This window comes from Ranitomeya imitator, chromosome 3, assembly GCF_032444005.1.
Source record: "Ranitomeya imitator isolate aRanImi1 chromosome 3, aRanImi1.pri, whole genome shotgun sequence".
Lineage (NCBI taxonomy): Eukaryota > Metazoa > Chordata > Amphibia > Anura > Dendrobatidae > Ranitomeya > Ranitomeya imitator.
In genome coordinates, this window is record NC_091284.1 from 411,356,960 (window position 1) to 411,384,269 (window position 27,310).

The 27,310-nt window shown below is 39.8% G+C and overlaps 1 protein-coding gene across 1 annotated transcript in view; it reads left to right on the forward strand.

Annotated features, from left to right (window-relative positions):
- The first annotated feature begins 478 nt into the window (after positions 1 to 478).
- RUNX3 (RUNX family transcription factor 3) overlaps positions 479 to 27,310 on the forward strand; it is a 92,774-nt gene continuing 65,942 nt past the window's right edge. Inside the window, exons 1-3 of the mRNA XM_069757129.1 lie at positions 479 to 856; positions 3,605 to 3,761; positions 9,769 to 9,873. Coding sequence (XP_069613230.1) covers positions 599 to 856; positions 3,605 to 3,761; positions 9,769 to 9,873 — 520 coding nt within the window. The 5' untranslated portion in view covers positions 479 to 598. The remainder of the gene's footprint in view (positions 857 to 3,604; positions 3,762 to 9,768; positions 9,874 to 27,310) is intronic.

Sequence of the window (27,310 nt, forward strand, 5' to 3'; positions counted from 1 at the left end):
TTTTCATAACCATCAGGAAGAAGACAGATGTGTGCTAACTTCTGTTTTCTCGTGCACTTTTTCACATTGCATGCAGTTTCTGGACGGTGATATAAAGAAAACTACTGTTCCAAAGTCATCTGAGCGACTGCATCCATTTACCAGCCTCAGATCTAACTTGTTCCAGTTCTGTAACTTCACGAGGGACCATTGCAGGAGAAGCAGCTGCAATATCACACAACTCAGTGCTTGTGGAGTGTTGTTTCTGAAAGCTGTGCTACTCGGATTGCTTTTATAGATGTAGACTTCGTAACATTTTCTTTGTGGTTTTTGGTACTTTAAGGAGGGCACAGAAACTTGAGAAGACGAGGTTGGGCGCAGAGTTTCTTCTCATGCAACACCCCTTTTCTACCACCCCTGCAGATTTCAGATCAGACAGTCACTTCCTGAGCTACTGATCTATGGGCTTTTTTTTTCTTTTCAGAAAAGATCAGGGTTACCGATCTTACATGAGAATTTAGTGACTTGCCTTGTATACTGCGGGTTAGGGCTTGTGAAAGAGACACGAAACCTTTAGATTAGACCCAGTGGCTGGCACTTTTTAACTCTTGTTGTTGTAATGCGTATTCCAGTAGACCCGAGCACCAGCCGGCGCTTTACTCCTCCATCGACTACCTTCTCCTGCGGTAAAATGGGAGACAGCAATGGAGCCATCACCTCTTCTGGCCCAGGACGGACAAGAACAGAGATAAGGACGGTAGTGGATGTCCTTGCAGATCACGCTGGAGAATTGGTCAGAACTGACAGCCCCAACTTCCTATGCTCTGTCCTGCCTTCACATTGGAGATGCAACAAGACCCTTCCAGTGGCATTCAAGGTAAATTGGGAGGGTTGTGCTCATCAGCAGAATTAACTATAAGCTTCATAATTAGACTATGTAAGAATGAATGTAGTTTTCATACACAAGTGCTTCCTACTACTGCACCTGCTCATTGAATCCATGTAATACTTGACCTAGCATGGTGCATTTTTAACTCTTTAAGGCTGCAATGTTTGGGGACCATGCTAACTCTCTGTGATAAAATAACGCATCACGCAGGTTTTCCGCAGTCCTATTTATGCTCACCGCTAAACTTGTCACGGCTGCATCTGTAGTCATGCAATTGTCTAAACGCCATTTATGCATCAGATTATTACTTTGACGTTCACCAAGAAAATCTCAACATTTCGATAAGAACTCGTTTTCTATCTTTTTTTGTAGCTTTGATGAAAAAATATCGTATAAAGGCAAAATTTAGCGAAAGGCAAAATAGACAATTGTAAATTGACATAGTCATATTTTACTTTATGGTTTATTGTGTAAGTATTGCTCTAACCAAATCAGGAATGGTTACAGCGTACGGTTTGATATGATGGTACGCCACTTCACAAACCAGTCTCTTAACCTCATTGTCACTCCTCCTTCTCTTCTGAAGATTATCAAGTGCAATGATCAGGAACCAACAAACCCTACATTAACCACCATCAAATTCTGTAATATCTATGCACCTTATTACCATAGTATCCACCTGTCTTACTGTAATTAACCCATTTGCTGGCGATTTTACAATTATCTTATATTTTATCTCTATTGTTAAATGTGCAATTCATAGGTTTGCGAAACTCTGCAATGTTTTATTCTAAGGTATGAGCTGAAATACAAATCTAAAACTCTAATATATCTTTACAGAAAAATATAAATAAGCACAAAAGTTTTCTGTCTAAAATACTGCAGATTACTATCAGTTCATAATGAGATTTTGCAATGGCCACATAGAGAACAAATAGTATAAAATGTCAGGTTTTGTGTGAAGCGCTTTATCTGAGTGATGATGGGAAATCAGTGGGCTGCTGCTTAACACATTCAAGAACATGCGATATCTGTGGTCAGAGATTGAAAAGAAGTGATAGAACACACATCTAAGGAAAAGTTCTGTTGGGAAATATACCAAGATCGCATAGTAATAAACAAGAAGGTTTGAGGTTTCACATAGTTTGCTCCACTTCAAAGAAATGTGACCATGAAGAAACAAGTCTCTATCAGTTACCGCTGCGTGTGCCTGTCACTTACAATGACAAAGTACTGGATATAAAACCTATCAAGTGCACACGCACACACACATATATATATATATATACATATATATATATATATATATATATACATGTATATGTAGATTGTGTAATAAATGCATACTACAAAAAGATAATAGATATAGTTTCCATGGCAATAATTTATTAATGTATGATTATCATATTCTTTTATATTAATTTCTATTAGAAACATAAATATTGCAGTGGTCAAGAAGAGAAAGAGTACAGTAATTAAATATTTTCATTCCAATAATTCAGTCAATCGTTAAATGTAAGTTAGATGAATCATTTGAATCAAGTACGGCTGTTACATATTGACCAAGGACACACGAGAATAAAATGTAGAAAATTATTAATTTAGCTAAATTCTGTTAAAAAAAAGGTATGTGCAAAGTAAACATTTAACGATATCTTTTATACTCTTATAATATATGTGATAACTTTTATATATCATATATATATTATATTATGTTCATTACATTTTAGGTCTTATCTACAAAAGCCTGAAACCATAGATATTAAACATATTTATTGCATTTACACTATGACTAAAGTGGCTTGATAAATGTTAAAATATGAAATATACCAGGACATGGAGAAGGAATGAAACTGTAATTAAATATACTGTTTGTATTATTATGCATTGTGTAGGTTATAAGCACCAATAATATCAGAATATCATACATTTATCTGAGAAAAATATTAGAAATAACACAACATTTTATAAACCGTTATTGTTAGGAAACTAATGGAAGGAAGATTAAAAAGAAAGAGCAAATGATGAAGAAATGAAAACTATTTTACCTAAATGATCTTTTGTCTAAAATTTACAGTAGTAAAACAGCATAACAAATAATGAATAGTTATAAAAGGCTACAAAGTTTTACTTTGTGGGATTCTGGTATCATCCGAAACCCTTGAAGTCCAAATAACTAATTTTGCATCATAAATACAGATCATTAAAACTGTCCCTACATTAAGAAATTATTATAATTTATACTATATATAAATATACATATAGCATAAATTATATTTATTTCTTAATGTCATATTTCTTAATTATATACACAAGAAAAAAAAACATTCTGGATGTCAGAATGGAAAAATCAATCTAAATTCAGATCTACATTGCATGATGTCCATCTATGACATGTGACACGTAATATGGCACAGACGCTGTGTAACCATTGTATCATATTCATGTTAAAGCTTAAATTAAAATATGTATAATCAACATTAATTTTTAGCTGTATATATGGAATATATGAAGGATCAATTAAATAAAATATGATCAACGCAGATTTATAAAGCTGTCCATTTTTTTTTTTAATTTCCCAGTACTACATTTACTGACTGCTAATACAGTTCCGCCATCTGGTACTATCAGTGTGTATTAGTAGCATTTGTGGTGCTTACGTTAACAAACACAAAACTCATCAGCATTTAATGCATATTTTTCCCTCTAAACATGGCTGTACATGTCTCCCTGCAGGTTGTGGCACTGGGTGATGTGCCTGATGGGACAGTAGTAACAGTAATGGCCGGGAATGATGAAAATTATTCAGCTGAGTTGAGAAATGCTTCTGCGGTCATGAAGAATCAAGTAGCACGATTCAATGATCTCCGCTTTGTTGGTAGAAGTGGAAGAGGTAGGAATCATTCTATCACTATTTTAGTGGTTATCTAAAATGTTTTAAAATGTATTATTCCATTAAAATGAGTCTGGATAATTTATGTCACAACAATTGTAGAATAACCCACCTCCCACAGAACCTAACACGGATGGATCTCCTTATCTTCATTGAATGAAGTAAATGTAATATATCGGTGGGTTAGGGTTGAAATTAGGATTTCAACAACATATCTTGAACATGGCATAAACTGTACTAAGAATCACCTATTTTGGGATCCCAATCAGTCATAATTACATATCTTGGGGTTCAAAACCAAACCAACATTATCACCTTTAGGATACTTTCACAAGTTCAGTATTTGGTGAGTATTTTACCTCAGTCAAAATCAGGAGAGGAACAGTCAGAGGAAAAGTATAATAGAAACACGTCACCACCACTTCTGCATTTATCACCCACTCAAGGTTTTGGCTTACAAATACTGAGGTAAAATACTCACCAAATACTGAATGTGTGAATATCGCCTAAGTCTAAATTTGTAATGCTTCGGCTGGCACATGTTCCTTTGGTTGTTCAGACACACCACAATCTCAACCAGTGACAGCAGTAAAACAATAAAGAATACACCACTCTGCTTGTCTTTGGCTTTTATCTGAGAGGAAACATGGAGACAAAAGGACATTGAAAAGCATGACAGAATTAGAAACCTTGAGAAGCCATGACCTACATCTAGCAATCAACTTGAGAAGCGGAGAATACCAAATTCTAGTCAGCATGGTGCCACGCACTTTTTGTAAGCAATTGACATTTGATTAAAAGCAGTATGTAGGAATTACTCATGACGCAAACACACAGCCTACTATTCTGTACATCTCTTTCCAAATAGAAACAGTGTGAGAATAGCATGGCAGACTCTAATAGTCAAAGCATTATTTTAAAATGACTATTCCTCCATTTTTAACACCAATTTGGAATATTATCTTCGATAAATTTCACTGTACATATCTTATCAATAGAAGCCCTTAATTTAGATAAGACTTCTCTGAACAATAAACAGTCTCAGGGGAATAAAGTTGTCCAAGGCTTCCTTTACATCATTCCATGTCTTTTGTCATATAGAATAAAGACTTCCCCTAGCAGCAGTCAGTATTCTGAGGACTGACTTGTAGAGATGAGTGGACCCGTGGAAGTTCAGACATAGCAACCCCAACATCACCCAACACATGTCAATGTCTACAGCCCACCCTACTTAACAATGCTAGGTCTTTTTGAAGGTCATTTGTTCCTTACACATATGGCTTATCGTCAAAAAATAAAGAGTTTGTGTCTAATGCCATTTTATTCAAAAGTATTAGGTATATTAACAGAAGATTCCGATTGTATGACATAAAAATATGTAAAATTGTAATCAGTCCTAACCATTTCTGAACTGTCATGGAGACTTGCATTTATAAAAGACTTCTGACATCTTTAGAAAACCTTCTATATCATGCAAAGTAGTAGAGAAAACCAGAAATCAGCCATAGCACCCAGCCCTATTCATTTAGAGGTGGTGAGGAAATCAAAAAACAAAGCTGAGACTTCTGTCCTAATTCACAGGTTTCAGGTTAAGGAGTAGTCTAAAAACGGACATTTTCTTCTTTTCCTGCAGAGAAACTCGGGGTTGGAGATGCTTTTTCTCTCCATTGATGGGAAAGACAATTGTAGGACACCCAGTAATCAGACAATTATCAGTTCTCCAGTGAATAGGTGATAAAATGTCTGTTATGGGAGAACTTCTTATTAGGGATAACTCAGAAAAAACATTAAACTTGTGACACATCTAGAATAATATCTAAAGTTTTCCTTGACAAAGATTCCATTTACTTCACCCTTGTCCAGTATTTTGGGATCTGTTTCAGGAGTCCATCTTCACTCAATAAGTAAGCTTTTATACTGCACTGTATAGGAGCGTTAATACAAAGATACCGTCTATATGACAATCTTCACTATAATTGGGATATCTACTATTTTCACGTTTCCTGCAATATATAGGATGGAGGTTTTTCTCACACTGCCTTCCAGTCCCAAATTCTTTGAAAGGTCTCCTAAAATTGGGGAGACATCCCAGACCCCATGTGGTTATATTATGCTGTACGGGCCCTTAATTTGAACATTTTTCCAATATACTTAGGTCAGAAAGAAATACAGAAATACCATAGCACTTATGGCACAGAATGTACAACATTAGTAAGTGCAATTCTAGAATGCAGTCTGAAATATCCCAAGAAATCATCTCCTATAAATCAAAAGCGGATCCTTAGCACTGGTGAAGCCACAAACCACAAAATGTCACCCAGATATACCTGATATCAATATAAATGAAAAAATATACATGTGTTACAGAAAGTGATGTCACAGCTACACCTCCCTTCACAATGACCTTTGCACACCCTCATTTGATGCTTCAAGTAGCCAGTGTGAAAACTATAAGATTTTTAACTTTCATATCTAACAAATATTTTAATATCGAAACAAAAAACATTTCCAAAAGTAAATAAAAATACATCACTTATTTATCACATAAACAATATGTCATTTTTTGATGACCATCTCTACACATAGCAAACAAATAAAGTTGCACTCTGTAGTTCCAAAGCATATAAATATGAAAAATATATGAAACATGTATAGCATTACTGCTCTAGATAATAAGAAAAACTGGAGATGCTTAGCACATAATTTGGCCAATTCATGCATGTCCAGCCGCCAACAACAAGGCCATCTCCGGTTTCCTGGGAACCTATCCAATGTGAGTCTTTTGTTATTTGTATGTTGGCTCTCTGACCAAGCACTCCACCCACCAACCTGAGGTGGTTTTAATTGTAGCAGGAACATACCTACCCTGCCAACCAAAGAGAGGATTCACATTGGATAGGTTCCCAGCAACCGGAGATCGCCTTGTCGCTGGCTGCTGTGCATGCATAAATTGGCCTAATTATGTGCTAAGCATCTCCATTTTTTCTTATTATCTAGAGAAGTAATGCTATACATATTTTTTTATATATTTCGTGTTTACGTGCTATATTACAACAGAGTGCAATTTTATTTGTTTCTTACATTTTCATCATTTTTTGTTCAATTTTTTTAGGGAGGTATGGGGACGAAAAACTCCACAATTCTGATGTTTTGCTTTATTATTTTTTTTCTCACAATTTAATATATTGGTCAATTAATTTTATATTTTGATAGAAAGTATTTTAACAGATGTGGCAATACTGAATAAGTTTTTTCTTATTTCTTTATATTTAACTGGAGAAAAGGGGGTGATTCAAGGTTTTATATTTTTTAAATGTCTTTATATTTTTAAAATTAGTTTTTTTAAATTTTTTAGTCCCCTTGGAACTGAAATCATTTCTTCTTTTGTTCTATATAAAACAAAACTACTGTATTGTAATATACCGTATCAAGAAAATGTCTTTCTCCTATGAAACCCAGCTTCATGTGTGTGTGTGTGGGGGGGGGGGGGGGGCTCGATAGGCACACGAGCAAGCTCATCTTTAAAATGTTGACAAAGATTGACAGTGACATTTAAATGCTTAAACGGTAGCAAACAGTGCACGTCCCAGTTACTGCTATCATGGGCAGATGCCGATATATAACATAGCTGGTACCTGCTGAGTATGGTGTAGGCTCAGTTCCTGAGCCCGATCCATATATGCATATGCAAAGTACGACATTCTATTACATCATTTTTTGGGAAGGAGTTGAATTAGTTACTTGATGGTTGCTGTCGTCAACCTACTCACAATTTGCTTACACTAAATCTCCACCATGTTTATCATATAATACATATATTGCACTTGGATGCCATATAAACCCCATTATGCAATATTTTGCACAACTTTCATCCCAACATCAGATTTTTAAAGCTACATTTTAAACGGCCTTTATAAAGATACATACATTTCTGCCATACATGCTAATAGAGTCAATTTAGTGCAGTGATTGGCAAAGTACGTTCCTCCAACTGTTGTGCAAGTACAAGGCCCACCATGCTAAGACAACCCGCAGCTTTCCATCACTTGTACAGACTAGTAATTTCACAACAGTTATAGAGACACCGTATGCAAACCAATGAAGGCTCTGTAAACATATATCATCAACTCTTTTTTATCTACCTCATGGTAACCATGGCTTTCATGTAAAGCTAAGTCCTTAAAGAGTAGCTTGAAAATGTTAAGTTTCTCAGTCCCATAATAAATATACTCTTATAAAGCCACATAATATATATATATATATATAAATATATATATATATCATATTACTGATTAATATTTACATATAATACCATAATATAAACTGCAACGTAAATGACCAATAACTGACTGCCTTTGGCAAAATAATATAAAATGTTTTTAACTAGTATATATTTATATATATATATATAGATAGATAGATAGATAGATAGATAGATAGATAGATAAATAGATAGATACAAGAATGAGCAGTTTTTATGATCTGTAATCACAACATACTGTAGATGTTGAAGCGTTAACTTTTTTTTAACATTTCCATCTTCTTGTTTAGTTTCCTAAAATGCATACTTTTATTTTTTTTAATTTTTTTTTAAATTCTGTACTTAACTGACTGCAGATTGGCAATGTGAAATCTGCCCTTTTATGAATTAAGCTTTTATTTCTGTACTTAATTATCCTGTTAGAGTTTTTTCATGCTTCCAAAACAATTTTCCAAACCGGAATGCTTTATAAATCTCAGTCTGGCCTTTGAACTGATTCATCTTGAGTGTATTGATGTAATTTCAAAACTCCAAAATAAGAGATCATAATAGCTACACGTCTATCCGACAACTGTGGACGCAATAAAAGTTTAATGTTCTACCATGTCTACTGGGCAACTACTGTAAAGCAAATTAGTATGAAGACTAAAGGTTTGTAATATGACCTTGATATGGCTAATAAGTAAAGAGAGCCTTCAGTAGTACCTTGGTTTCCTAATATACCTGGCACCAGCACTGGCAGGCATTTCACCCATGTTTAAAGAAGTTGCCCGAAGAAAACAAGTTATCATCTATCTACGGGATTGGGATACCTTTTTGATCAGCCTTTGGGTCTGACTGCTAGGACCCTCATGGATCCTCAGGGAACTTTTATCCACATTGGAATGAAGCATCAGTGTGTACACTCAACCGGCACTCTACTCATTCCCTATTGGGATACCAAGCACTAAGCTTTCTACAAAATTCCCCAATCTGCCAATTGGTATGGGTCCCAGCAGTAGGACACCAAGAGATATCCTGTTTTACCTGGCAACACCTTTAAAGCGTACCATAGTCTTTGCTGTGATCCAGTGCAGCTAATCAGTGGCCGCTAGTTGGCTGAAATGTTCATACTTTGCCTGACACCTAAACGTGAATGCTGCATTCGAACAGTGGCACTGAGTTTGGTGAGCGGTGTTTGACGGGAGGTATCTTTTTTTATTCACTTACCTGGTCATATTTATAATGGTTTGTCCAGTGGTGGATATCTCCTTTAACGTTTTATTTAGCCAATATATTTTGCAATGTGACTTATCTGATACTAAAATGGACTTTAAAGCATAGTCTGTGTTTTAGAGTATGATTTACTATGTGATCTTTTGTGATTTGTCATGTTCTCCTCATCATGAACAGGACATGATAACACACATAGTTCTAGGAATGGAATGATTTTTGTGTGCAATTTTCCACTAGATACCACAAGACATGTACTATATACTTGACTGCCAACCACAGTTCCAATACTCATGCTACAGTTAAAAAAATATTTGTAGTAATATTTAGGAGGGATCAGAGTAGTAGAGGAAAAGAAATCCTGCAAAATGCAATATCTTAAGACGAGTATGTTTGTATTGGTTAATGGACACTCTTTATCTGATGTGACTTATTTCCGATCCTTAAGATTTGAAGTGTCTCATAAATGTACAGTACATACTGTATTCAGTAATATACTATCTATAAGTTAACAAGTTTCTTTTTAACTTTCAGGCAAAAGTTTCACCCTGACAATCACAGTATTTACAAGTCCTACGCAGGTAGCCACATATCACAGAGCCATTAAAGTGACTGTCGATGGACCACGAGAGCCAAGAAGTAAGTCCTGGAAAAGATATAATTAACAGAATAAACCTATAGACATCACTTCTACAGTTTTGTTTTTTTAATTTCTGGTAGATAATCCAGATATACTGAAATTAATTGAGTTGCATGATTCAATATAATTATTATATAACTTGATGGTGGCCCTGATTCTAACGCATCGGGTATTCTAGAATATGCATGTCCACGTAGTATATTGCACAGCCCATGCCATATATTGCCCAGCCATGTAGTATATTGCCCAACCACGTAGTATATTGCCCAACCACGTAGTATATTGCCCAGCTACGTAGTATATTGCCCAGTCACGCAGTATATTGCCCAGCCACGTAGTATATTGCCCAACCACATAGTATATTGCCCAGCCACATAGTATATTGCCCAGCCACGTAGAATATTGCCCAGTCATGTAGTATATTGCCTAGTCACATAGTATATTGCCCAGCTACCTAGTATATTGCACAGCGACGTAGTATACAGCACAAAGCCACGTAGTATACAGCACAGACACGTATTATATTGCCCAGTCACGTAGTCACGTAGTATATTGCCCAGCTACGTAGTATATTGCCCAGCCATGTAGTATATTGCCCAGCCACGTAGTATATTGCCCAGTCACATAGTATATTGTCCAGCTACGTAGTATATTGCAGAGCGATGTAGTATACAGCACAGAGCCACGTAGTATACAGCACAGACACGTAGTATATTGCCCAGCCCACGTAGTATATTGCCCAGCCACGTAGTATATTGCCCAGCGATGTAGTATATAGCACAGCGATGTAGTATACAGCACAGAGTCACATAGTATGTTGTCCAGTCACGTAGTGTACAGCACAGAGCGACGTAGTATATTGCCCAGCCACGTAGTATATTGCACAGTCACGTAGTATATTGCCCAGCGATGTAGTATATAGCACAGCGATGTAGTATACAGCACAGAGTCACATAGTATACAGCACAGCCACGTAGTATATTGCCCAGTCACGTAGTATATTGGCCAGTCACATAGTATATTGCCCAGATACGTATGTAACAGGTTAAAAAAGAGTTAAAATAAAAAATAAACATATACTCACCTTCCGAGGGCCCCTTGTAGTCCTGTCGCCTGTGTGCGGTGAACGTGGCAGCTTCCGGTCCCAGGGTTGGATGAGCGCAGGACCTGTGATGACATCGCGGTCACATGACCGTGACGTCATGGAAGGTCCTTCTCGCATAGCATCCTTGGCCCCGGAACCTGCCGCTTGCACTGCCGAGGAGAGGACGCGACGACGGAGGGTGAGCATAGCAGGCTTTTTGTTTTTTATAATTTTTAACATTACATTTTATTACTATTGATGCTGCATACGCAGCATCAATAGTAAAAAGTTGGGGATACACAGGGTTAATAGCAGCAGTTACGGAGTGTGTTACCCACGGCATAACGCGGTCCATTACCGCCGCCATTATCCCTGTGTGAGCGGTGACTGGAGCGGCCATTTTCTTCCATACCGTGCCCGTCGCTGATTGGTTGTGGCTGTTTTGCCGTGACCAATCAGCGACTTGGATTTCCATGACAGACAGAGGCCGCGACCAATGAATATCCGTGACAGACAGATAGACAGAAAGACGGAAGTGACCCGTAGACAATTATATAGTAGATTAATATAAACATGGAACTTCTGAAAATTACTGAAATGTGCCATCTTCTCTACCATATTTACTTTAACAACTATAATTATATACTTTAATTTCAACTGTGTTTGAGTTCTATGCACTAACCCTATGATATCCCTAGGCTTCTATTACACATATATTAATCAACTAAAAGGGATGCAATCAGATTTGTGAGCCTCTAAATGTCAGCTTTAGGTCCACTATGGTGAATTGTTGTAGTATGTTGTAGTATAAGTAGTATGGAGCAGACGTTGTGCATATGCAGATATTACCACCTAGAAGATAGAAAACCGAAATATTTTTCAAATGCCTCCACATAAACTTGGAGGCAAACTGAGGTAAGGTAAACTTGTATGGTGCCGTGACAAAGCTTTAGACATTTCAGTGACTGCATACAGCTGTGTGATGGATCCCTAAAATTGTGATAGTTTGTTAATCTAGAATTGGGTATCAAAGAATGGCAAGTGCGATATTTATACATAAAAACATTTATCGGATTTTACCTCTTGCTAGTGTTTTTAGACTCACAAAAATGTTGACTTTCCTTAGAGTGGAGAATCAAGAAGGTGGTGTTTGCATTTTCACAGCTCCCTGTCACCTTACATACATACATTTTCCTGCTTTGTCCTCAGGAGGTACAAAATGCTGCAACAGATCTGTTCAGCTTATAGACGAAACACTGTCTTCACATTTGGTAATTTTGAGGCCCTTTTAGTACACTTTGGTGAAATATATTGACATTGGGCAAGCATTTAAAGAAGCATTCCTCCCATCCATGTTTTTTATCCTCTTAATACATTGCAATCGTTATATAATAACACACTGTGTATTTACAATTGCTCATTTTGCCTTTCCACCCACCTATTTCTTCTCTTTTCTCTGCTCTGTGTAGAAACAGGAAGTCTCTAGTCCCTGCAAAAATCATCCTCCTATATAACTTTTGACACAGCTGCTCTGCTCCTTCCCTCTGCCAGGGATTTTTGCAGTGACTCATGACTTACACGTGGAAAATAGACTTTGTGTTTCTACATAGTGCTTCAAAGGATTCAGCTAGTCAGCTTTTAATTTTTTTGATGTCATAGACCTAATGGAAAAGAGAAGAATTAACTGGGTAGAAAAGCAAAATGAGCAATAGTAAGTACACAGTGCTGTATAATATGATGATTTCAGTATATTAAGAGAATTACAACTTTGATGGGAAGAATCCTTCTTTAAAGCTTTGAGCGGCAGAGAAGATATATTTTATACTGATTAACAATCTGCAGCCCTGCAGAAGATATCACTTAGAGATAAGCAGATCATTTGAAATTCAAATTCACCAATTTCACCAAATTCTCCCCAAAAATGTGATTACTTGACACGAATTTCAATAATGCAGAGTCTCTAATTGCCCAGAAAATGCATGCATAACACTAAAAATTCTCCAAGCACTGTATTGAACAGTTTTAATCTATTTAATGGCTTGGTAATGACCCCAAACTATCTGGCTAGAAGTAAAGAGATCGACTGGTGATAACCAATAGCCTGACTAACAATACACTGAAGTTTCAGACTTTTTACCTACTTAAATTCTAAAAATGCTCCAAAAAATTTTGAGGGTTGTTGGGGGGATGCATATACCTGCATGCTAATGTTTATACACAGGCGGTACAAGCTGAATAAGTGCTGGATTTTTCACAAGGGATAGTGTAAAATTATCTATGTTTGGGGAGCATCCATAAATTTTTTCTTTGCTAAATTCAGAAGCGATAACTTTTTTGGCCAAAAATTATCCCTTTTGGAGGGTGCAGCTGCCTTCTTTGCTCCTGGCATGTATGATTGTAATATTGGAATATTACAACAAGGAAGAGTCCTGTGGTAGAGCGGCTCACTCGGCTGGACACAGAGGTATAACCAGAACGCTGTCTCTTTAAAAAAAAAATTCTTGGTTTATTGAAAACAGCATAAACCAAGCTTGTGAAAATAAAACGGCCCTCTGGGCAAAACAGCAAAACAAATAAACAAAAAAAGAAACACAGTCCTTTTCCTAGTGTGGATCAGCCTGTTCACAGGTAGCAATGTCCACAGTTCAGGTTTAGCACACACTTCCCTGGAGTGCTCCCTCTCCAGGCACACACTGAACACTTAAAACTTTGGCAGTCAGCCATCTAAGCCCAGACCATGTGACTCCTCCATCATGTGATTGATCATATGATCTCGACATCGCACAGGTCCTGTCAGGACACTGCAGGTGGAGATAGGCCGACATTCTTCCTCCCGCTCTATCAATGTCCACTAAAACCAGCCCATGATATAACTTTCAATGAACCGTCCCAACACGTAGTGTGCTGGTGGAAACTTCTGATTTTACATCACTGATGCCATCATGCGCAGTGACACATATCTCCCCTACATCACTTCACCAGTGACTCTGTCACAGTGCATAAAATATATATTTTTTTTTACCAAATACACATTTGGGAGGTAGACATCTGTGACTGCATTTCTGGAATGTGGAGATTTTTCTCTTATTTGAAAGAGAAGCAAAATTAACACAGCCTTCTTTGTTTGCGTATTGTCATCGGCACATAATGTGGGACGTTCTGACACGTTGTGCCTGTTCCAAATTAAATGGTAAATTTCAAATACATGCACGGAAGAGCCACTCGAAGACATTAAGGCTATGTGCACACGTTCAGGACTTCTTGCAGAAATTTCCTGAGCAAAACTGGACATTTTCTGCAAGAAATTCGCATGCGTTATTACCGCGTTTTTGGTGCGTTTTTTTTCCGGAGGTTCCCAATGCAATAATATAGTTGGAAATCCGCAAAATTAATGAACATGCTGCGTTTTTTACTGCTATGCGTTTTTTTTCCAGGAAAAAAAACGCATCACGTGCACAAAAATTGCGGAATGCATTCTAAATGAATTGATGCATAATGTGTGAGGGTTTTCTTTGCCTTTTTATAGCGAAAAAACGCAAAAAATCTGCAACGTGTGCTCGCAGCCTTACAATCAAAACAGATCTCTCTTTATTCCATACCTTGGTCAGGGGTTTTATAGCTTACCAGTATTCATGTATTTCAACAATATACTGTAATTGGCTCATCTTATCTCTATGTGCTGTCATTCGCATACATACTTCTAATTAGCTACGTTAGCACTGTTAACACCCAGGCTGTGGTCCAGGTGTCCTCCTAGCCTCTAAGTTTCATTTCTCTCACTTTCCTATGTTTTTTCTAAGTCCGTTACACAAAGACATTCCATAGCCCCCTTATCTGATCATGGACTCCATCTTGGAAGGAAAGAAATACATTTAGAAAGAAACTAATTTGAAGTCAGGATAGATAAAATATAAATCCTGCTCTCACCGTTTACACAGTAAAACAAAAGTCTTTTATTAAGGTGCTATTACTGCAGCAAATCGCAGGTCAATCAATTCACAGTCCCACTAAGTGATTATGCAGGTCCAGCACCTCCCTATCGCTTAAATCTTTCAATTAATTTTCATAGACTGAGACTACCATTCCCATTTTCAAGTGCTTCATCACTATCCCTATGCTGTAAAAACCTAACAGGCATTGCTTGGCCGACCCTTATATAAGGCTGTGGTTTTCCCGCCCTTACTTGTGATATTCCTGCCCTGACTGGCTGCAGTAGAGCTTGTGATGTGAAAGCTACAAAGCTTTATGGTGAAGTCAGCGCAGCTATATCTGACATCATGAGCTCACTCTCTGGCAGCTGCAGTCTTCTGCAATGTGTGAACTGTCCCAGGCCTTTTTTTTTTGCTATCCTCATGAATAAAATCGTGGAAAGGGACCTGAGAATTTCTGAAAATTTGACCAATAATCGACCATCAGCGGATCAATGCTCTCATCTCTAATCACTATTATACGATGTGTAAATTCTGAGCCTGTATGCTAATGGTATGATTTGCATCATAGTTCTTGTGTGGGCTTCTTTTTATAAGACATTGCCCAAAACCATGCCCAAAGGTAGAAGTAAATTCATCCTCAACATTTGTGTTTCTTGCATGTTTTTGAGCAAAAGTAATATGATTACGCTTAGATTTAAATTCCTGTGGTACAGAGGGAAAAAAAGGAGATAAGAAAATCAGGGAGGGTGAATTACAGATGTGTCATCCTTTACATTTACTCTTGCTTTCAGATATCTTGAGATCAGTGGAAAAGATGACTGGATTTGAAAAAAGAGTCATGTAAAGCTGGTCATCTTATATCACTTTTGTCAGTATATCTCAGACCAGGAAGCAAGGTGAAGAAGGACACGTTTATAAGCAGGCAAAAAATAATCAGAAATCTGCCTGGTTTTAGTTAATGAGAACATAACATGAAACAGCGGGCTGGCAGCTTGTGGTCACAGTGTGGTTTCCTAGGAAAAGAAAATCACTACTGTTCTCCTTGCAAAACTGTACGTGGAATTTCCACTAGTATCTTGAATACTGGACTAAATATCTTACATACGGGTGCAATAAAAAATGATGGTGAATTATTTATCATCATTTTTATTGGCCCCGTATATAAGATGTTTAGACCAGTATTCAAGAATTCATGTACTTTGGCTTGATGTACCTAGTTGTCTTACAAGGTCACTCCTGACTTCCTTGAGTAATAAAAAATCTGACTGGAGTAAGATTTCTGGGAACACCACACCTCATCATGAATTGGACAAGCCATGGCATCATTGCCCCGAAGTGTCCCCTGTTCCACCCCAGCTCTGCCCATTTTGGGGAGCTGGGAGAAACCGGCATGAAAAATGTTCAACTTTTCAACGCAATTTACACCAGGATTTTGGCTAAATTGCCTTGATGAATTGATGAATCGGGGCCTAAATCTAAAACATGTTGCTCATGATCAGGGCCGGCTCCAGGTTTTTGAGGGCCCCGGGCGAAAGAGTCTCAGTGGGCCCCCCCCCTTTAACACATACCCGATTTATGATGCACAGATATGGCAGAGAAATGTATAGTACAATGCCAGATTTCACTTCTTACATGAGTGACAGCTATTGTAAATTCTGCAGTGTATATATACAGGACAGGAGGAGTGGTACTGTGCAGTGTATATATACAGGAGGAAAGGTGCTGTGCAGTGTATATATACAGGAGAGGTGCTGTGCAATGTATACATACAGGAGGAAAGGTGCTGTGCAGTGTATATATACAGGGGGAAAGGTGCTGTGCAGTGTATATATACAGGAGAGGTGCTGTGCAGTGTCGTGAGCAGGGCGTTGTTGTATCAGAAAATCTTTTCTGTTTTGAGTTTTTCTATGAAACAAAGAGTTTTCTACATAAACAACGTTGTTTGGTTTTGCGGCCCTAACAGATCTGTGCTACAAAGTAACATCGCTCGGGCATTAATGAGGGACCTGATGCTGAATCCTTTCCACAAACCCTAATGACCCAATTAGTGCCCCGTCATTAGAAGCTCATTAAACGCCTCCCTGTCCCGAGCAGTCATGTACAGTATGGGGGGATCCTGCAGCCCACCCCCTGACTGCTCCATACCATACACTGCCCTCTGTCGCGCTCACTATTATCCTGTGCATTTCTCCGTCATCGTTACCCCATGTTACACTTGTCACCCCCCACTACAGAGTAGCAGGGCAGCCAATGTCACCCCCTCCCGGACCCTAATGGCAGCAGGAAATGTCTGCTCCTCTATTGGGTTGGAACCTGATTTAATCAAGGAATAATGTGGATTTGTTGCCGGTGGCTGCAGGGGAAGGGTTAAGTGATGCCATGTCCTTGGTGGGAGCAGTGGCAGCTGCTGGGACCTGGACAGACACAACCAATGTTGCTGTGACTGCACAGTGTGACCTGGAGGAGAGAAGCTGAGACTCCGGAGCAGAAATCACCCACATGCCAGCACTGGGCAGAGTCCCTCCAGTCACCAGCCTGGGGCCACGGGGCCCCAACGTACAGCCCACATGGCAGCAGCTCCCCTTCCTCCTGGCATCTGGTTAACCCCATTTATGCGGGTCAGATTGTTATATTTAAGGTTTAGCAATAACCTTCATACAGATGGGAAGGGGTTAAGCTTCTTCCTACCCCACTGGTGCAGGTTTGGTGCAGCATGCATGTATTCTGGGGTTCTGGGAGAGCTGGGTGGCTGCAGGCTGCACCCCACCAGCTGCTCCTCCAGACATCACCCACATTTTTAGGCAGCAGAGACAGACAGCAGCAGACTGAGCCACAGGACCAACTGCAATTATTGCTGGATACCTTTGCACTCTGGTAGGACTAGCTCCTCCGGAATCTTCCTGATAAGTTCAGCACTGCAGCACTGTCTGCAGCCAACCAGGGGGGAGAGCAGAGAACTGCTCTCTCCGCCCACAAACAGTCACACTGGCTGCCTTCTCTTAACCCCTATGTGTGCCTGCCTGGCTGCACTGACTGAGTGATAAGATGCTTGTGTCAGAGCTGGCACATAGGGGTTAAGAGAACGCAGCCAGCAGTGACTTTGTGGGCGGAGAGAGCATGTTATCTCCTGCTCTGCTCTCCCAGCTGCTAGTGGGCCCCCCTTTCTTCCCAAGGCCCCGGCATTTGCCAGCTGTGCCGGGTGCTGACGCCGGCCCTGCTCATGATCACATCCTATTTACTCCTTTCCAATTCCACATTCTGCTTGAGTGGCACCTCAGGAGTCCAGATGACACAGGGGTATTGCCTGCCTCCCGGGGAGGGTGATACCATGCCTGGACGGGAGAATGAGTCCCCTTAGCAGGTAACACTTACATACAACACTTTCCTGACTCCAGGCCAGAAGGGGGAGCTCCAGACCTGGTTTCAGGGTAGCTTCCCTATAAGTTTTGGTCTGGAGGAGAAGTTAGAGGGCAGTCTGTGTGAGACAGTAAAGGGAGAGGAAGCACAGGAGGAGAGAGAAACTGGAGTGGAGCTGTGATTGGGCTCACTCCAGGTTTGAGCGCAAAAAAACAGACACCAGAGTCTGAGGTTGTGTGGGAACTGTATGCCCCACAGCAGAGGGCAGGAGATTGTAGGTCTCCTGGCCATCACTGACACCCGAAGGCACAGCAGCAGATTAGAGCCTGGAGTCACCACTAGAGAAGGGACACCTGTAAAAAGGCTCAAGCTGCCTGCCATGTGGGTAGAGTTCCACCTGAGGGACAGATTGAGAGAGGGACTTGAGGAAAGCTAATGCATCAAGAACCTAGAATTTAGCACAGAAAAGAAGGCTTCCAACCCCACCTGGCTAGGGGGATTCCGAATCGCTTCCAGGCTGCCCGGATTTCAAGATCATTTGTAATCTGTTCCCTGGACTACAATTCCACCAGTATAAGGTAAAGAGACTGCAACCCTGTTTCCTCCAATTCTTTCCTGCACCTCAACATCTACAACCCTTCTTAGACTGTCCTGGTAGCCCTGGGGCCTGCGCTCCACCTGTGGGGAACAAAAACATCTAAGCTGCTTACCATCGGCCCCAGCAGATCCCTTTGAGCAGCGTCGGCCATCCCTGGCCGAGTACCACAGGTGGCGTCGCAAACATTATTCTATAGACTTTATTTCTCACTACACTTTATCCCCTTTAATTGGACGCCCAGGGCCCCGAACAAGGTCACTGCTGCCGTGACCACATCCCCTTTAAGAACCGGCCTGGTACAGAGTACCTAGCGGGCGCTTCACTTGTTTAACTGGTGGACAAAAAATTCACAAACAGAAAGTTTTCAGAAACATCAAAACATAAGAAATATGTAAGAATGATTAGGGTCTATAAAATTGCTGTTGTTGTAGACTTTTTTTTATGTTTTTCAACAATCACCAACACACTTGAGAACTTTCACACGTACATTTAAATTTAAAGCACACAAAACATGAAATTACATTTGCACATTTTAATATAAAGTGTTGACACAGGAAAAGAGAAAAAATAAGAGTTTCCTGTTTATTCTTCATTTGCACCTGTAATAAAAAATCTCCATTTCATCAATATTTTACTAATTAAAGGGACTCTGTCACCTGAATTGCCTTGTGCAGACATGTACTACGGAGGACAGAGAATGAACTTCAATCCAATATTGCAGCCAGCATGCAGCCAGCGGGTAAGGAAAGGGTGAATCAAACATCCGAAAACCCCGCCCCTATGGCTGAAGATTGTTCCCTTCAATTTCAGGTGACAGAGCCCCTTTAAGTATTGAAAGAAAATACTAGAAAATGAATTTTCAGTAAAATATCTTAAAAGGGTTGAACATGGTTAGGAACTACTTTCTTCCAAAAACCAACACTCAATCCTGTACACAGGTTGTATCTGGTATTGCAGCTCACCCCATTCACTTCCATGCTGAGCAGCAATACCAGACACAACCTATGGACTGAAATGGCGCTGTTTAATGATGAAAGCAGCCCTTTTGTAACATTGTGCACTAGAAGGTAGTCAGGCTGGTGACAACAAGCCATAATGCATGAATCAGTCAGATAATCTCTGTTTGTCAGGTTAGAGATTCAGATATTGCTAAATTTATAAGGCTAGTAGATAAATTTGATTATCTGTTCCAATCGAATGGTGAATCAGGAAATCAGATTAAATGATTTATTCAGTAATATTAGTGAGCATGACATTAATTTCAGATTATTCAGCTCTAAACTACAACAGCATTAGTTTTCACGTAAATCTGATGAAATTGCCTATTATAACAATGAATAGTGAAAGAAATTGTTGACAATACCTAATTTTGCATTCAGAAATGAAACATTAAATGCTACTAAAATCAATGTTTTTCAGCAACACTCCAGTATAATTAACATGTATGTGCTCTGGGAGGTCCTAATAGAGATATTTTTTACTCAGAGAACCCCTTTAAGAAAGTGGTACATAGTAACAATTTAAAAGGGAACTTGTCAGCATGGTTTTGCTTCTGAAACAACTGGCACATCAATGATACCAGTTTGATAGTAACTCGACGAGCCAGTGTGGAGGAATCAATGTTTGAAGCCATTTGCAAATTATCCTGCATTCTGAGGGCATTAAAGGGAATCTGTTAGCAGGTTTTTGTTACCTTATCAGAAAGCAGCATAATGTAGGCTCAAAAAAACCCTGAATCCAATGATGTATCACTTAGTTGACTGTGTGCAGCAGTTGTGACACAGAGTGTTTAGATTTAGCTATGTAGCAGAGCTGATAAAGCTGACACCGCCCACACCAGGTTCTCTGTGTACATAGTCTATAGACAGTGAGGTGCTTATCACAGGAGATGACAGGGCTGGAATTGGAAGCAAGTGCCAGCTGCAGTCAGCAACAGCAAACAGCCTGACGTGTAACATATAATTGAATTCTGTGTTTTAAGCTCTATCTTATGCTGTCCTCAAAAACCTGCTGATAGATTCCTTTTAACATATTCTGAATGCACTTCCAATTTCCATGAGGTTGAAACTTTGATTTATCAGCTGGTACATCGGATTACTACAAAACAGGTACCTATTTTATTGTTGTACTAGGACCCATACAGACTTACCAGTAGTTTCGGTAGTAGTCATCCGGTGCCTTACAGATTCCCTTTAAGCCTAAGGATACCTCTCCTCTCCCTGTGCTTACCATTGAAGTCTGCAAATGATCCTGATACTGGTTCCATAACATTCTAAGCTGGAACCACCCACTGAAGGTGAAAAAAATCTATATAAACCCAAGATTGATTATTTTAGTTCTGTTTTATATTGTATAATAGTTTCATTTACATCTGACTATAACATAAAGTAGAGGTCTTGAGATCTTCATTGACAAGAGTCTTTGCCACTGCTATGCATTTCAATATTTCCTAGTGGGTGGCACCTAGAGTTACATATGTCGCTTGTCTTAAACAGCTTGGAGTGAGATTTGATCGTTTTGATGGTGTTGCCTTAGTCTAACAGTCTCTCTGTAATTGTGGCTTGCATTAAAAAAAAATGTTTAACAAATACAGGTTTTTGGCATCACTGTTTGCACTTGGTGAGCAGATGTTACAAGGATGAATCAACTTCATAGGAAATGCGGGACCCAACACATGCTTTTAATTGCATAGAAATTATCAACTTACTTCCTCTTGGTGTAATATTTGACACGATGCAAGTCATGATTTGAAAAATGAATGTATGAAAAATTGCATTGGAGTTCTTTTAGTCTAAAAGTTGGTCACTAACATGTTTAATTTGCCAAATCTACGATTCAAAACCCAATTGTGTGGTACCACCTTTTACTTTCTGCTGTCATCTTGCCTTCTGACAATAATAATAATAATAATAATAATAATAATAATCTTTATTTTTATATAGCGCTAACATATTCCGCAGCGCTTTACATTTTTGCACACATTATCAATAGCCTTTAATGAATAGGCTAGTGACAGAAAATAAATATCTTAATTAACCTACATTTTGCCCTTTAGCCTGCGTCTGTAGGGGTATAGCACATGTTCCCATCTGTACAAATGGCAGTGAATTTGAACTCCATCATCACTTCTAATGTAACATCACATTTTTAATTTTTACTATGAAAGTAACCACCTGTGCAATATTTTGTAGACCCCTGTTTCCACCAAAACAGATCTGACTTGTAGACGCATGAACCCCTTAAAACTTTCTATCAGTTTGTGGCGTCTGGCATCAATAAGCGATTGACAGATCCTTGTAGTCCCGTAAGTTCTGAAGTAGGGACTGTCGATTAGATTTGTGTTTCCATAACACTCAGATACTCATACTTAGATCTAGGGAATTTGGAAGCTATGTGTATCCCTTGAACTTTTTGTCATGTTCATCTAACTATTTTCAAACAATTTGTTTGAAAAAACGTCAGAGAATACCATTACAATAAAATATCCACCATTCACAATCAAGCACGTCTGCATGCTCCGTTCCATATTGTTGTACGTATTCTGAAAAGATAATAACAAAAAAAAATTGTTTAGGACATATAGTCCCTCTCATAGTGTATCCTCACCCACCCCCTGCAGACTGTGAGCCCTCGCGGGCAGGGTCCTCCCTCCTTATGTACTCGTGTGCCTTGTTATCTGCTCATGTTTAATGTATTTGTCTATATTTGCCCCGTATTCACATGTAAAGCGCCATGGAATAAATGGCGCTATAAAAATGTATAATAATAATAATAATAATAATATAGTCTAAAGAATATGAGTCACCCGCCAGGGCCCTGGGGTACTTGGGGATGTTACGGGGGTGGCGACCCGGTCCGTGGCCTTGGGCGCCCTTGATAAAGGTACACTCTTTAAAGGGGTTTTGAAATAAAGTTTGTGTTCGTGAGGCCACCTGTGGTATTCGGTCAGTGGGGACGACACTGCTTAAAGGGGTCCGCTGGGGTGATGTTAAGGCAGCTAGATGGTATAACTTCCCACAGGTGAAGTAAGTCCCCAGGGCTCCCGATGTGTAGGTGAATATGGTGAATGGTACAGTAAAGAATGAGGATACAGGTTTGCAGTTTTTTTTACCTGGTTTACAGGAGACTTCAGGTATCCACAGTCCAGGGCACCAGATCACTGGTATAGGCAGGGTCCGGCCGGCTTGGAAGCAAGTTCATAGTGCCCTCTACCAGGTGGAGATGAAAGCCTTCCTCTTAGCATGGTGGTATTGTAGTCCCTTACTACCTATGGCTTCTAGCAAGGTCCCCACAGTTCTCTCTGTCCTCCATAAAGGTGGGACACAAACCCGTATGATAGGTGACTCGAGCCTTTTCATAGGGTCTCTATCATGACCCGGGCTCTATGTGCCACTGTGCCTCCTGGGTGTTAGGGTAGACAGGTGATATCTAATCCAGCTGTCCTGCCTGTTTCTGCTGTGCCTCTTAGAGTCTGACACAACCTCGGTCTTCCAGCTACTGGGGTCTGCGCTCTGCCAGGGAGGTAGCCCAGTTGCAGCTGTGATCCCCAAATGTCACTCTCCTGTGCTTTGCTCTCCTGCACGCTCTCTACAAACTGATCTTTCCTTCTCAATTCTCTGTCTGCAGGAGCTGCAGCAACTCTGGCTGCACGGCCCCTTCCACATCTTCCTGCCTCAGACTGCTCCAGTCTGCTATCCGGCACAAACTGTCTGTCTTTCCCTCCGGAACAGAATTTATATATAGGGGAGCCACCCATAAGCAGGATCAGAGCTCCCCCTTCTGGCCTGGAATGTGAACATGTTGTGTGTTTGTGTTTACCTGATAGTAGAGATCTTCCCTTGCTTCCAAGCGTGACATCAGTCTCCCCGTGAGGAAACCAATGCCACTGTAAAAGCCAGGACCCTGGGTTGTTTCAAATATTTCTATCCTGCCAGCCAGCTCCACTATAAACATACTAGCGTGAAAAAACAATCTATATTTATTGTTGACTGTATTCCACAGGATGTCTGAGGTCTTAGCCTGAATTTCTCGCTCTATGTTCTCTTGGAGTGTCTGTAATGTTCACTTCTTGTTACCGTACACCTGACATTTCATATGGCCCCAAAAGGAAAAAATCAGGCAATCTTGATGGCTATTGTCCTTTGGAGATTACTCTGTCATCAAAGAACGCTTCAATACACCGTTTGGATGGCGGATTTCGACCTCCAAACTTCTTTAGAAACTCACTTTGCTGCCTCTTTAAGGACTCAGCTGCTTTCCAATAAGTTTTCTCAATTAGAACACGCTCCTCAAACTGTATCTGTACATTGTTAACTAATGAAGAAGGCATTTGGCAGAAGTAAAATGCAAGCACCACATATACCCTTTCAACGCGCAGAAAGACGTGCAGCAAGTCTATCACGCAGTGGAGACAACCAGCGGGGCGAGAAGTCGGCAAGACCACTTGGCACGAAGAAGTTTCTCGTCACTGAGGTTCATTTGCACTCTCACTTCTCATGAACCAAAGAATGTCCAAATTTAGTACAGTCGACTGTCTCTTTTAGAAGTGACTGCAATTTTTCCGTGTAAAGAAGCAAGTGAATCACCCTTTATTAGAGGTCAAATTTTTATCTCTAAAGCCATGGAAAAGTTTTTCCTGCTACAGAAAATTTAGAATAAAGGTTTTGCCCATAGTTCAGAGGAAATCACAACCTTAACTGTGGAGCAATCTGAGGTACAAATCGATTGCTGTATAACAAAAATATATTGGTTTCTATAATGATGGGAATGACTAAAATATTCCCACTGCTCAGTCCTCTTCAGCACAAGTGTGACAAACTCATTTCATCCTTTTGGCATATATCTTCCCACTTCAGAGGTGGGAATATTAATTCCTCTGCAGGCACTGTCTGACAAAGAGCCTGTAGAAAAGTCAGGAAAGATAAATAGACAGAAGATTGACGTCAAAGAACCCTTACAAGTGGCATATAAGTTATCATCAAACATGAAGTGTAGGATACACTTAGGCTATTTACAGAATATTAATACATTTTTCACTTGTATCTTTTTCCAGCAATCATATGATCATATTCTTGACCATGAACTGCCTGTATAAACTAGCAGCACAGATGACATATGCTTCACTTACAAGAAAAAAAGATATGAAGATATGCAAGAGCATATAACATAACAGATTTCCCTACTGGGTTATTATTTACAGAACAAGACTACAATTAAATTTGTGCGCTACTAATTTTGTATACATATAGCATTACATTTTAGCATACAGAATTTCACCCAACTGATTCCAGGAAAATACCCAAACTTTTTTCCTAATTATTGACAATACTGTCTGCCGTAGATGTCAAGAAGACTTGATGTGAAATGAATATTGATTTAGTATTAGATTAAAATGAATACAATGCTGTACTGTTTACTAAACATTTGAGCCATATCCAGGCCCGTAATTTAATATGATATTTGATATATTTAATAAGCAGTTTTGACAATATTCTTGTTACTCATGAATCTGAATGTAACCCCTAAACGTAAGATATTTATGGTCATCCAAATGACATCTAATACCCACTGGATTTTCTACTTGCAAATCCATGCTGGAATATCAGCTGTGGCCAGTCACTCGGGCAAGTCATGGCCGTAGGTTCCGTGTGTTCATCTTGTAAGCTGCTTGGTATTTACTGTACATGCATTAATCTGGTCAACAAAGAACACAAAAGTGCATTCTTTGATTTTTTTTTCCACACAGACCATTAGATGGGGTGAAAAATCAGCCATGTGCATTTTCTCTCTAGCTAGAGTGGGTCCACATGCTCTCTGTATGTGTTTCATGGTGAACACAGAATGCTGACATACGCATGATATGCTCATCTGAACAAGCTCTTGGACCCATTTGACTTCTCTCGTAGGCTAAAAACAGCCATAATCATTAGACTAACATTGGCCAAACCTGTGGATATTAGCCAAAAGTCTTATCTGTATCGGGGCCTCTTACAGATGATTATCGTGGGAGATAAGGATCCGGCATCTCTGATGTTGGACTGTGGATCCATTTGTTCTCTAAGGGTATTTTGTCCACGGTCAGTAAACGCTGTGGGTTGGATGCTGCATACATCCACAGCGTCTAACCCGCAGTGTCAAGATGTTACAGCATAGTGGATGGGATTTCAAGAAATCCAACGCCCACTATGCGTGCACTGATGCCCGCGGCTCACCCACGGAGATGGACATGCGGCGCAGCTTTTCAGAGAGCAACATGTCACTCAGTCTCCGCAAGATATATCTCACCCATACAATGCATTGGATGCAGTGAATCCGCACGGTTCAATGAACACATGCGGAATCACCTGCGTTCAAAAGCCATCAGCGCTTTGGGCGAAGCGGACTTGTGCTGTATCCAAAGCGTTGACGATTACTGACTGTGGGAACGTACCCTTCGAGATAAGCTGCTGCCGAAGATGTTCGACAGCAGCTATTGCATAGAGAACAGAGGCAGAGCAAGTGCTTCTGTATATGGGAGAGCCGGGCGAGGTAACTGCTGGCTAAACATTCAGCTGAACCATCCGGCCAAACATGAAGTTTCCCTCGAGTTTTTTGTAATGATATACTAGCAGAGGTCTTCAGCATATACATAATAGTAATGTGTTATGACTCTGGATGAGATGATCCAGGCTCTGTCCTGATCAGGTCAGGGTTAACGCTGGCTGCCTCTCTCTGGTTTTGGGGTGGCTATTTAATTCTGGTGGTTCTTGGATCAGATGTCGGTGATACTTCTGTGTACTCTTTAGTGGTTGCTGACCCAGGTTACTCATCTGTAATCATTGTGCCTCTGTGCGTGTGAGCTTTGTTGTGTATTACGTGGTTCTGTCCCCTAACATCTGCCTCTCTTTTCTGCTCGGTAGTTATCTGTCATTCCTGGTTCTCTGACCCCTTGGCTCATCTCGGTTTACTCTAATGTCTTGCCCCTGGTACCTCGCTTTCATCCAACTTTTAACCTTCGGCTCCCCATTGACTAAGTTATTGTTCTCTGCCCTGTGCCCCACACTCTCGGCTTATGCCCCATTCTCTCGTGTGGTGGCTCCGCCCCTCTGCGATCACGTGACTGTCTAGTTTCAGGTCCTGTGCATACTGAATGCCTTAGTGTCAGGTCCTGTGTGCACTGCGTGCACTGCTTTATTCTCTCCTGGCTCTCGTTCCTGTGCCCCCTGCTTGCGCCATCTAGGCTTTCCACAGTGACACTAACAGTGTCATTACATAAAGAATATTTGAAGTGGCCTTTGATGTGAATTTTGAAGCAGATCTGCTTTGTGTACGCATAGTTTAAGTCGAAAAGCTCTGTGTGAACGTGGCCTAACAGGAAAATGATCAAGATTTCTAAATCTCATTCACACAGTGCATTTTTATTCCTTGCATTTATATCCTTGTATTTTCTTGACCGCTAGTAAGTTTTTTTTTTTTAAATTAAAGCA